At 32.1% G+C, this 12,300-nt stretch overlaps 2 protein-coding genes across 2 annotated transcripts; one reads left to right on the forward strand and one right to left on the reverse strand.

Moving 5' to 3' along the window:
- The first annotated feature begins 292 nt into the window (after positions 1 to 292).
- Positions 293 to 1,041, forward strand: LOC150032355 (auxin-induced protein 15A-like). The gene has a single exon (XM_090307463.1). The coding sequence runs from the start codon at positions 394 to 396 to the stop codon at positions 844 to 846; it is 453 nt and encodes a 150-aa protein (XP_090163589.1). The 5' UTR covers positions 293 to 393; the 3' UTR covers positions 847 to 1,041.
- A 4,641-nt stretch (positions 1,042 to 5,682) lies between these two features.
- On the reverse strand, positions 5,683 to 11,705 carry LOC120069215 (Terpenoid synthases superfamily protein). Its single transcript, XM_039020919.2, has 2 exons — positions 11,400 to 11,705; positions 5,683 to 6,754 (listed from the first exon to the last, which is right to left on the reverse strand). Exon 2 carries the CDS (start codon positions 6,730 to 6,732, stop codon positions 5,821 to 5,823), a length of 912 nt encoding a protein of 303 aa, XP_038876847.1. The 5' UTR covers positions 6,733 to 6,754; positions 11,400 to 11,705; the 3' UTR covers positions 5,683 to 5,820.
- Between the last annotated feature and the right edge of the window lie 595 nt (positions 11,706 to 12,300).

The raw sequence follows: 12,300 nt of genomic DNA on the forward strand, positions 1-12,300 counted from the left end.
TATTTTCTCCGACTAATTTATTATTGATCTTCTTTTGTTGTGTATTAGCATTTTTATAATAAACTTTAAAAACACATTGACATATTGTATTTTCTGGTATGAAAATAGTTATTATTATTTAATTTTAACTTCAATAAACAAATAAATAAATATATATATATATAGTCAAAATAATATTTTAAGGAACAAAATTAATAATATTCCATGTTTCCCTTGCAACTTAAGAAATGTAAAAGACAAAAAAGCAGGCCAAAAGGCAAAAATAGAAATTCCCCAAGTGGATTTAAACAATAATTACACTTCTTCTTATAAAATCCACCCCCATTTTTCTTCTTCCCCAAATCTCCTTAGTTCTTCCCACCATTAATTTTTCAGAATCCTCCAAAATAATTCATGAGAGCAACAAGAAAAGGCTTCAAATTGAGAATCAAGATCTTCAAATGGAGGACCCAATTCTTCAAATTTCCAACTTATTCTAATCCCTTCTCCAAGATTTTTTCCCTTGCAACGGCGTCGTTTTCTCGCCGGGTCGGCTACGCCCGGCTGGACCGCGTTCGGTCTAGGCCGGCAGCGGCGGCGCCGAAAGGGTATTTGGCTGTTCACGTCGGCGGACCGGAGGATGAAACGGAGAGACATCTTGTGCCGGTGATTTACTTCAACCATCCGATGTTCCGGCAATTGCTGCAGGCGGCGGAGAGGATTTATGGGTTTGATTATCCGGGTCGGATTGTCATTCCGGTCGACGTGTCGAAGTTTGAGGAGGTTAAAAATTGTATTGCGGCGGCGGAACACGGCCGCTGTTGTCGGCGTAGTGGCGGCTACCGACGCCGGCCTTGTGGAAAGTAGAATATGTTAATAGTATGAGAGAATTACTTATCATCCTTAAAAGCACGAATTTTTGTATAGATAATCCAAATTTAACAGTATTGTCTTGACTCTAATTTTAAATATAACGATGTCTAACATTTTGTTTGTATAATTCACTCATGCCGATATCCACAATATTTCAATTTTATAAAATTTATTGTTTTTACCCTCAAATTGAGTTATAGATATTGTTTATAATATTTCTATTCATACTATACTAAATAGATTATATTTTTTAGGGCTCAATTGTTGAAGTATAGTGCTTCAAACTTTCAATTGTAAAAATTATACCCTCAAATATTTACAAAGGTTAATATTATATCCTCAAACTTATATGAGTTATAAAATTCGGACCCAAAATGATAAAAAAAAAAAAAAAAAAAAATTAAACCTTCAAATATATATAATTGTTAGAAATTTTACAATTATGTAAGTTTTTTATGGTCTAATTTTAACACTTATAAAAGTTTGAGTGCTCAGTTTTATAATTAAAAGTCTGAAAATATAATTGTCATTATAATCAGGGATGGTCATTGCAATTGACCTTTTTTTTCTTTTTATGTATCATGAGCATTTATAAAGATGTTAGAGATAATCCATAGATATTTGGTATCGATATCGAAATCGAATTCTTTAATTTATAAATATATCAACATGTCGATGGATATCATCATTCTTGCATTCGGTTAATCCAATACAAATTACTCCCACACACTATTCTTTTTGTTTATCTTCCTAATTTAATGTTTGTCCATTTATAAGATTATATTACGAAATTTTTTCTGTTTTGCTCTTTTTGGAATAAAATTTGGGAGGAAATAATGAATTGGATCATGTTAGGCTGGTTACCTTAGCTTCATATATAAAAGTTATTAAAATGATAAATAATTGTTTTTCCTTATTTTTTTTTAGTACGAAAGAATTGTTGGCTAATAATTTAGTAAAATAAATCAAGAAAAAATACCGGTTTGTATCAATTTAAACTTTTGAACTAATAATTATATCAACTTAAATATTTAAATTGTCAAAGTAAACATAACTCAACCAGTAGCTGATCTCTTTTTCTCTTTATTATAGTATTTACTATTTACTAGATTAAAACAGTCTACAACGTATAGTTTGCATCCCAAACCCCCTTAACAAATTTTGACTTTACATTTAAAGCTCAACATTTCTTGACTATGTACTCTTTTTTTTTCTTTTGCAAAGGTAGTGCATTACAAGAACGAGTATATGACTTCAAAGCCTGAGATCAAGATACAAAACAATGTCAACCAAAAAAATTACAAGAAAATGACAATAGAAAAGAAATCAGACTCACCAAACAAGTCCTCAAGTAACACAACTCAAGAAAATAGATTCCTAGAGAAAGACCCTATGACCTGTTTGATAACATTCTCGTTTTCTATTTCCCATTTTATGTTTTTTGTATCTTGGTTTTTAAGAACTAGAAACATAAATATGTTAGATAACTAATTTTGTTTCAAGAAACAAGGAACATAAACTTATTTGATAACTATTTCTCGTTTTTTATATTTTTTTCTTATTATTTTAATTTTCTCATTATTTCATATTTTAAATATAATTAGTTACATAATATAAATTAATATATAACATGCATTAAAATGTATAAAGATCATTATCAAATTCCTGATGTGGTATTAATACCAATAATACAATTGTTTTTATCTTTCAAATGTTGCTCAAATTTGATCTGCAAGAGTGTTTCTCACTCGAGTCATTTATCTAAAATGATGTCAACTTGAATCCAATTCGAGTATATTACTGTGTAAAATGTAATTTTTGTGGTTGTAAAATATTAAAATGAAGATAAATCAATGATTTATTAAAAAAAATTATGTGTTGTGAAATTCAAAACGGTTTCAAATGTAATAAAAATTCAAAATTAAAATAATACATAAACACGTGAGAATATAAAATTCAAAAAAAAAAATTTGAGGGAAAATCCAAAATTCAAACAATATTTAAATATGTAAATTAAAAGTTTTAAATTTGAAATTAAAATAATGAATAAAACAAAATATTGAAAATTTTAAAATCCAAAATTAAACTAGTATATGTAAATAAATCAAAATTATGAAATAAAACAAATAAGAATGAAAGATAAAAAACGAAAAACATAAAATTTTTACCTTACCTAAGATTCAATATCCCAATGTAGGTGCAACCAAAACAAAGGTTGATTTTGATTTCTTTACAAAACGAAAATGCATAGAAGAGAAATAAAAGAGGTTTATTATGAAGCACAGATACAGATATGACTACACGATACGGATACGATCGAATACGACGATTCGTTAATTTCTAAAAAACTAAGATACAGATAAGTCTAAGGATAAGTTACTTTTTTATATTTTTTTTAATATATATATTTCTAAAAAACAAGGATACTAATACGTTGAAGATACATTTTTTTTCTTTAAGAAAATATAGGATATAGATAAATTTAGCAAATAAGTTAATAACAATAGCACAAAATAGAATACAAACACTGTAATACAATACAAAAAAAACATCTAAGATGTTAAAGTACAATAATTAATAAAATACAATAAAAGTGGCTCATATTGCAAAGAAGAAGAGAAAAGATTAGAGAGAGAAGTATGAAGATAAACGAAAAACTTATTGTTGAAGACATCCAAATAGTTTATATTGTGGTGGACTTTATGGAGACTCAAATGTGAAGATGGTGATTAGATGATTCTAGTCTATGGAAACGAAAAACTTATTGTTGAAGACATCCAAATAGTTTATATTGTGGTGGACTTTATGGAGACTCAAATGTGAAGATGGTGATTAGATGATTCTAGTCTATGGTTTGATCCGTTATTTATCTATTTTTCTTTTAGTTTTGGACTCGAGTAGTAAATTTTTTAAATAAGTTACCTAATTTTAGATTGGGAAAGATTAAATAAATTACTTGTCTTTTTTCTTTAAAAAAAGAAAGTATGTATAGAAACAGATACGTCAAATCGTGTGTCAGATACATATATGTGAAGTATCTGGAAGTATCAGTGTCCGATACGTGTCTGATACTGATTCTTTGTCTCATATGAAGTATTTGTGCTTCATAGGAAGGTTATAATTTCTCAAATATTACTTCTTTTTTGGAGTTTTTAGTACAGATGACTCTTTCATAAGGGTCTTTATGATTGATGATTCAACCCACAAACATATGAAATCTAACTTTTTACTCACATCAGAGCATAGTACCACATTTTATAATTCATCACGTTAAGGATGTTCATGGTTATCGTAGCCTTAACGCGATAATCATCTCTATTGATCTTCATATTTTTCAGGAAATTCCAACAAAGTACGAAAAATGGGGAAACACAACAAATATTTTATAAAGTATCGAGTTAGGGATGGTCATGTAGTCCTAATGCGATGGTCAAAAAAATGAGGAAAACACAACAAAAAAATAAAAATTGCAATAAAGATGACTATTGCGTTAAGGCTATGATAGATGTAACCATCCCCAACGTGGTACGTTATAAAATGCGATAGTGCACTCTGATATAAGCAGAAAATTAGATTTCATACATTTGTTGGGGACGAGTCATTAGATTTCTTACATTTGTGAGTGACAACGAGTCATTAATCATATAAGAGGCATGTGAATGGGTCATTCTTACAACAACAACAACAAAAACAAAAACAAAACAAACAAAAAAAACACTCTTTTTTGGAACTATTTCTTAAATTTTAGAAACAAGAAACGGGTACGTTATGAAACAAACCCTACATGAATCCCAAATAAAAGTCACAAGTCAAATAAAACAACTGAGAAACATGTTAAACCTAACAACCTGACAAATCATCTAAGATGGGTGCAAAGTAGCACAATAGACATGAAGGATAAAACATCAAACCACTCTTTAAACCTTGTAGCTAGGCACTTGTTTGCATTAAAATAATAAATTTTGTCAATCTCAATGCCTCATTGAGAGATCCAATGGAAAAAGTCACGCCACATGAGCACATCTCCCAATAACTCGGATAAAAAAGATAATCAAAGAATAAATGGTCTCAAAACCCAACCACCCTTACGAAGAAAAACAAACACTAGAGACAGCAAAATTCCAACGGCCAATATAAGCACAAGTCAATAACTTATACAACCAACACAAGCTAGACTATGAAGAAGTGTCGGGAGATATTACCACCAAACCAAAAAGAGACTATACGACGTCTAGGAACTGGAGGCAGAAAAGACTCCACAACTCTCTAGAACTAGAAAGTCAGACCAAAAAGCTATTTGGGAGGAGAGACACGTTAAGAGAACTATCATCATCTAATTAACCATCACACTATACTGTCAAAGAATATGGTCTGCTTTCAATCAAGGATCAAACCAACAAAACAATATTAGGGACATGAAATGTATAATAAAATTTATATCTATTTAGACCTTTCAACAAACAACAAGGACCATATTAACAAGAAACTTGACTTTACAATTTAAGCTTAGTATAGCTTCTTCACTTATAGAGACTATATATCTTCATCTTAGAAGAACATCTCCATCTTTATTATCATGTTAAGCTCAACTTTCAACATTTTTCTGACTTTGTAGATCATCTGACAGAGAATGAAACTCAATTAATAGAGATTAGCGTAGTTAAACTTTATATTTTCAATTCAATAAAATTTCATCCTAAATTTAAATGAAGTTTCAACAAATACGTTCATGCCTCCGGATGAAAATGCTTGAACTTAACAACAAAATCAAGCACATAAACAGATCTTCAAACGAAGAACTAGTATCCAACCAAATAATAATCGTAATAATAAATAAAATACTAATGTCATCTTTTATTAAAATTTATAGTTCAATTTGATGAGATCAAAATTTTAAGATTAGTACTTTCTCTTGAGTAAAACACAGGATAAACAATAAAATCTTCCCTAAAGTAAAGAAAAATATTGTTAGTATTTTCCCCTCCAAGAAGACCACTTCAATCTAAGTTGAAACCACAAATGAGGAACACCCAAAACTCCGCGTTGTAACCTTGAATCAAAAACATCAAATTGTACCTTTCTTAAAGAATCCAACAGAACCTGAGCAGGCACGGCCTGCAGAAGCACAGGAAGAGCCTCCCTCGGCACTGTCCTGGCCAAGTCACGAGCTTTTTGCAAATGAGCATTGGCTACAGAAGCCATCTCAAAAACTGCATCACATAAGCTCTCTCTCGAATCCAAGCGGATCTCAATATGCCCTCCCTGTTTCGCCAGCAAACCATGATTTTCGGCCACTTTAACAGGAATGTAAGAAAAATGGCGATTTCGAGTAGCATGATATGGTAATGACTTGAGCAACAAGAGCAGCCCGCCAGCCTTACCGATATGAGATGCAGCGTGATCAGCTGCTGTGGACCTAATGCCACCAGCTTGAAGGGTCATGTAGAGTAGTGTTGATGCAGTATCTTCAGCATATTTCTCTAGTTCATCAATGGTTCCTGGAATGTCAGTGTCCTCCCTTCTGGCATCGTTAATTCGAGCTTCGACAGACCTTTTCAACCACAGTTTGCTAATTTTGTTCTCAGATATCACAGATGAAAGGGCCTGTGCTATTGGATGTTCAATCTTTTTACTAGCATATATTTTGTCAATAGCTTCCTGCCACCACACAAGTCGCATAAGACCTATCCTGGGATCGGTAGCAACATCCATGGCTCTCGATGTTTCGACATTAAATGCCCGGAGTGCGAATGCAGCCTTTCGCATCTCAGGGGGAAGTTCGAGGAGGCAGAGGTAGTGATGGTAGTCATAGTTTCGCACTTGCTGTACACAGTGCGAAAAAGCAGCACGTAAGCTACTGGATGCGAAAGCGCCATTCATCACATCCCAAATGTCATTCCACCTGCAAGTGAATAATCATAATATTATCATACCACATGCCATCTGCAACTGATAGAATCTTTGTATTTGTTTACACAAAAAGAAAACTACAAAGTTAAAAGGAGAACTTGGGAGCTTCTTTGTCTCTCCCATTCCACAGGACTCACGCTAGCTAAAAGCTAAGACATTCCATCTTGCCCTCTTACATTTCGATAGTTTTAACCATCGGGCACCTATCAACCACGTGGTAAATCTCTTTTTCAAGCCAGAAGTAAATATGAAATGACTTTCGTACTAGAATTAATGAAGCAAAGATAAATGTTATAAGCATCTAACATATTCTACTGGTACAAATCAGTAGTGCTCGACTCCCCTACTGATCCAAACCCTTCATTCTAGTATATAAGCTTTCTTTTTGTGTAAACAATTCATTAACCTCAGAAATTGGGAACCAGAACGTACGCATCCTTTGTTTTCCAAAAGGTATCCAGGTTGTTTAAGAAGAGAGAATCGTTGGTTTCTTTTAGTCATTTCTCTTTCCTATCGTGACAACTCTTGTTCCCCCACCACAACTACCAAAGTGCACTAAACCTAGTAGAGATCTTTGACCTAACGATAATGGAACTTCAAGCCCATTTAAGAAATCCGCTTTGTACCTTATTGTTGAGCAAACCGGATGCATGCCAGGTCCAAATTCTCTCTCAGTCACCCTTTGACGAAAGGAACATAAGATCTGAAGTTTACAACTTTAACGAAGTTCTACAAGCTTTCATTTTGTGAAATTTTACCTAACGTCATAGGTGTAATAGATGTAATGCATGAAATACATATGAACGTAGGAATAAAGAGACTTTGATACTCAAATTGGAATTTGTAACAACTACAAATGAGAACCACGTTTCACTTAAAAATTGAGAGCTAAATAGGTTTAAAAACACTTTTGGTCCCTGAACTTTCATGAAAATAACAATTTAGTCCTTGAACTTTGGTTTGTAATGATTTAGTCCATATACTTTCAATTTTGTGACAATTTAATTCATAAACTTTAGTATGTATAATTTAGTCCTTACTGTCTTTCAAATTTGTAACAATTTAGTCCCTAATGTAAAAAAATTCATCAAAAGTTTATGTCAATTTTTATTATTTTATGATGTAGACTTTGTAATAAAAATATTGAATCTTTAATTAGTTTATCGGTTTATTTATGTAAGAAAAATCATTAAACCTTCCCATGGGCAAATTTGAAATTATAAGGACTGAATTGTTAAATATTAAAATCCAAGGACTAAATTATTACAAAATTAAAAGTACAAGGACTAAATCGTTACAAATCAAAATTCAGGGACTAAATTGTTACTTCTATGAAAGTTTAGGAACTAAAAGTGATTTTTAACCTTCTAAATATAATTATATTTTTCTCACTTGCTTGATAGATCTGTAAGCTAGCAAATTTTATGACGAAGAACCAAACTTACATTGAGAAAAAGTAAAAGAACACTAGAGCATCCAAAAATATAAGCCCCTAAAATAAAGTCCCACTGAAGAATGCGATTCCATTCGACTAACAAAATACCTAACGAATAATTACAAAAGGACTTTGTCACTAACCTCCAAAGGCAAAAATGGAACCTAGTAGAGGACCAAATATCCCAAGTTTCCCTATCCACCCCTCTAAAAATTAAACATTCTATTGTTCCTCTCCCTCCAAGCCCCACAATATAGATCTGTAAGCTGGCATTTTTCCTGTTGATTTAAAAAGCCCGAGAATATATAGCCTGCGGTTCAAAGGCCTATGTTTTGATAAGGCCTAAGTTGTAGAAGAAAACCATGCATTATAGATAATGCACCTTACAACCTAGGCATTATACATTCCCGTAATTCAAACCTAATAAATAAGTGTCTCGTGATAAACTAATGCTAATGAATTATGAATGTAACCGCAAGTGTAGAAATGTAACCTCTAAGTGTTATATTTAATGGAGTAGGAGAAGACAAACCACTTCTTCATTCTCTGTTCCTGTCCATGCTTTATTTACAAAAATGGTTTCAACATTTTCAGCCTGTAACCTCTAAGAAGTGTTATGTCTAACGGAGTAGGAGAAGACAAACCACTTCTTCATTCTCTGTTCCTGCCCATGCTTTATTTACAAAAATCGTTTCAACCTTTTCAGCATGTAACCTCTAAGAAGTGTTATGTCTAATCAAGTAGGAGAAGACAACCACTTCTTCATTCTCTGTTCCTGTCTATGCTTTATTTACAAAAATCGTTCAACATTTTCAGCCATGCTTAAGCGACTACTTTGAGTTCCAAAAACTAACAAACAATAACTGTGAAGATTACGGGTTAAAGATCTAGGAGAAAAAAGATAGCATTTAAAGAAAACATTGCGATTTGGATGGTGTTAAGGGGTAGAACTCAGTTGGAGGTTTCATTACGAGTCCTCAACCACTAGCTATTTCTGTTATTTCATCATTTAACCTACCTCAAAATCTAAAAAGAGAGAAATAGAAGAGAAAAACACTAGTCACCTAATTTCACTGTATACTGGAAAATCAGACTTCAGAAAGTATATCAACGAAATTAATCAGCTGATCTCTCTCACCATAGGTATGATTAGCAGGTTGTCTAAATGAACCACATGCAGATATTACACAAGCAGAATAGAAAATGTTAAGTCCTTTAGAGTGTAAATAGAAAGAGGGTATTCATAGAACACACCAAAAAAATAATCATATTACTGAGTAGAAGAAGAACAATTACAGCCCTCTCAGATGTTTGAGAGGTCTAATACTCTCCAACATAATCTAAAGCCAAAAATGAACCATCTCCCCTCCTCCTTTCAGCCTTTCCCCATGCAACTATGTAGTAGAATTACAAGTTATGGGTGTAGGAAATCACTTTGTGCATGCATACCCGATATTCTCCCTAATTACATAAAGCCAACCTTTTACTCGCTACCAATTGGTTGGAATCATGATTTTTTCGCCTTGCATATGTACGCATATTGAAGGCCTATCAGAAAAATTGACAAACAACCTAAGAGAAAAATATAAACAGCAAGCAATTCCCAAAAGCTAAAAGGCTACATAGCTGTTCATATCTACCAGCACGGGAAAGCCACAAAAGAAGACACAAAAGCTATACAACCCAAAACTGCCATCACAAATGAAGCTGATTATCATTTATTTTGGAAAAATGAAATGTCATTAAACTTAACTATGAAGAGGACTTAACTTCATTAATAAGATCTATGCATATATGCAGAATGAAAAAGCTCGTATGAAAATAATTATGCACAAGGTAACAATTAACCAAGGAGGCTCTTGGTCCAACATATTAACCTAAAAGAAGGGAAATAAAAATATAACGAAAAATGGCAATGCAGTTCTTCTTCTTTTTTTTTTCTTCTTTTCTTTTCTTCTCTTTTCTCTCTTCTTCTTCTTTTTTTTTTTTTTTTTTTTTTTGTAATTGGAGTATTAGTGGCTCTACTCCTTGCATTTTGCCAATGGCACAACTCCACCAATTCTAGGAGAGGCTTTGCCGAGTTGAACACATGGACATTCCAACACTTATTGAGCACTTGTTAAGTATACTAAACAAACACATAATAATAGAGGACATGAAAAGAAATTGATACATCAAACTCATATTTTAGCATATACATGTATAAACTTGTTGAAATTGATTTTCCTTCTGTTAGAGATGATATATATTTTCAAAAAATATAAATTTTAACAATCGTGTCCTTGTCATGTCTGTGTCCGATATTTTTAAAATAATGTGTCATCATATTTGTGTCATGTCATGTTCGTGTCTCGTATCCATATTCATGCTTCTTAGTTGGAGATCAGGAGACAACTAGGATTTTAATAAGTTATTGGGTTTTCAACATGGAAGCTTGAACCTAGGACCTTATGCGATATATCCAACCATCTCAAACTCTTACCTCTCTTAACACCTAAAGGTAATGCAACACCCAATATCTTCCCTCTAGAACAGCCCTTGGGCACTTAAAGTATTCAAGATCTACTATCAATTCACAAAATGGAAAAGGAAACGTGTTAATACCACCATCAATTAATAAGCTCAATACAGCAATAAAATTTTGTGACTTCAAGCAATGCCAACAATTAAAAAGAAAATCAAAGGAACGTGAATCCCATCTACAGCTGATCAAACAACAAACTCTAAAATGTATACATCAGAAAGAAAGATTGTTTCATTCAGCACTTAAAGCAAACACTTGACATGCGTCCGATAGATTCCATCAACACATCATCTTTCCAAGTTACAGCCATTACCCACAATCCAAATTACGAATTAAAGAGGCTAAATAGAAGATACCATAAAATTTGAGACGATCCATACAAGATTTCCCTAGAAAACTACGAAGAAAAAGTGAAAGAAAAACAAATATTTGAAATAACAGTTACTGGAAAACTTACTCCGACTGGGAAATCGAAGAATGTCTTTATTGACAAAACAAATGAACCATTAGATTGCATTTTGAGAAACTAAAAATCCAGAACAGAACCAAAAAAAAATTACATAAAAAATTAACCCCAAGACAGAAATTTTAGAGAAAGCAAAGAAAAATCTCAAGCACCAAAGTAAAAGAAAACTCCAAGATCAGAACTTAAGGGGAAAAAGGGAAAAAACCCATTACCTCACACATCAGAACAGAACCAAAATTCGTTCATCTCACAAGCGTACACCTGACACTGGAAGAACAGCCAGAGAGTTGGCAACGAAATCAAAGAGAGCTCGAGAGATCAGAGGTGAAGAAAGCGCAAGAGACGGATAGATCTTGAGCGATCAGAAACGGAAAGAACGGTTGAGAGACGAAAGAAAGAAATCGAGAGAGAGGATAGACAATAGAGTGCAATGGAAAGCTTCAATCTGAAGGAGGTGTGAAGAAGAGAAACGGTAGCAAACTTGATAGTTTCAATCAAACCGATTTTTTCGGTTCTCCTAAACCAACCCAATCCAAATTCTAAAAATAAATAAATAAATAAAACTTCATTTTATAACGGTTTTGTTTTTTGTTTTCGAATTTTAGAAAATAAGTTTGTAGACTTTACTTTCACCTCTAAATTTTTTGTTGCTTATATACTTTTTACCTATAATTTAAAAAATCAAGCTAACATTTTAAAAACTAAAAAAAAAATAGGTCTTGTTTGGTAACCATTTCATATTTTATTTTTTATTTTTTAAAATTAGGTCCATTTTTTCGTCATTGCTTAACATAATTTGCATATATCTTAAATACAAGGGTTGAATTTTTAGCCAAATTTCAAAGACAAAAATAAATTTTTAAAAGCTTTGTTTTTAATTTTAGTTTTTGGCTTGGTTTTTTAAACTATTAGTAAAAATGGATAACAAATAAAAAAAATTAGAGGCAGGAGTAGTGTTTATAGGGTTAATTTTAAAAAACAAAAAATAAAAAATCAAATGGTTACCAAACGGGATTGTAACTTTTCAAAAGTTATTTTTGTTTTTGGAATTTAACTAAGAATTAAATCATTGTATTTATTAAAGATACTTATCAATGTAAGAAATTAGATGAA

The sequence above is a fragment of the Benincasa hispida genome, chromosome 11 (genome assembly GCF_027475165.1).
Source record: "Benincasa hispida cultivar pf3 chromosome 11, pf3_genome.v1.1, whole genome shotgun sequence".
Taxonomy (NCBI): domain Eukaryota; kingdom Viridiplantae; phylum Streptophyta; class Magnoliopsida; order Cucurbitales; family Cucurbitaceae; genus Benincasa; species Benincasa hispida.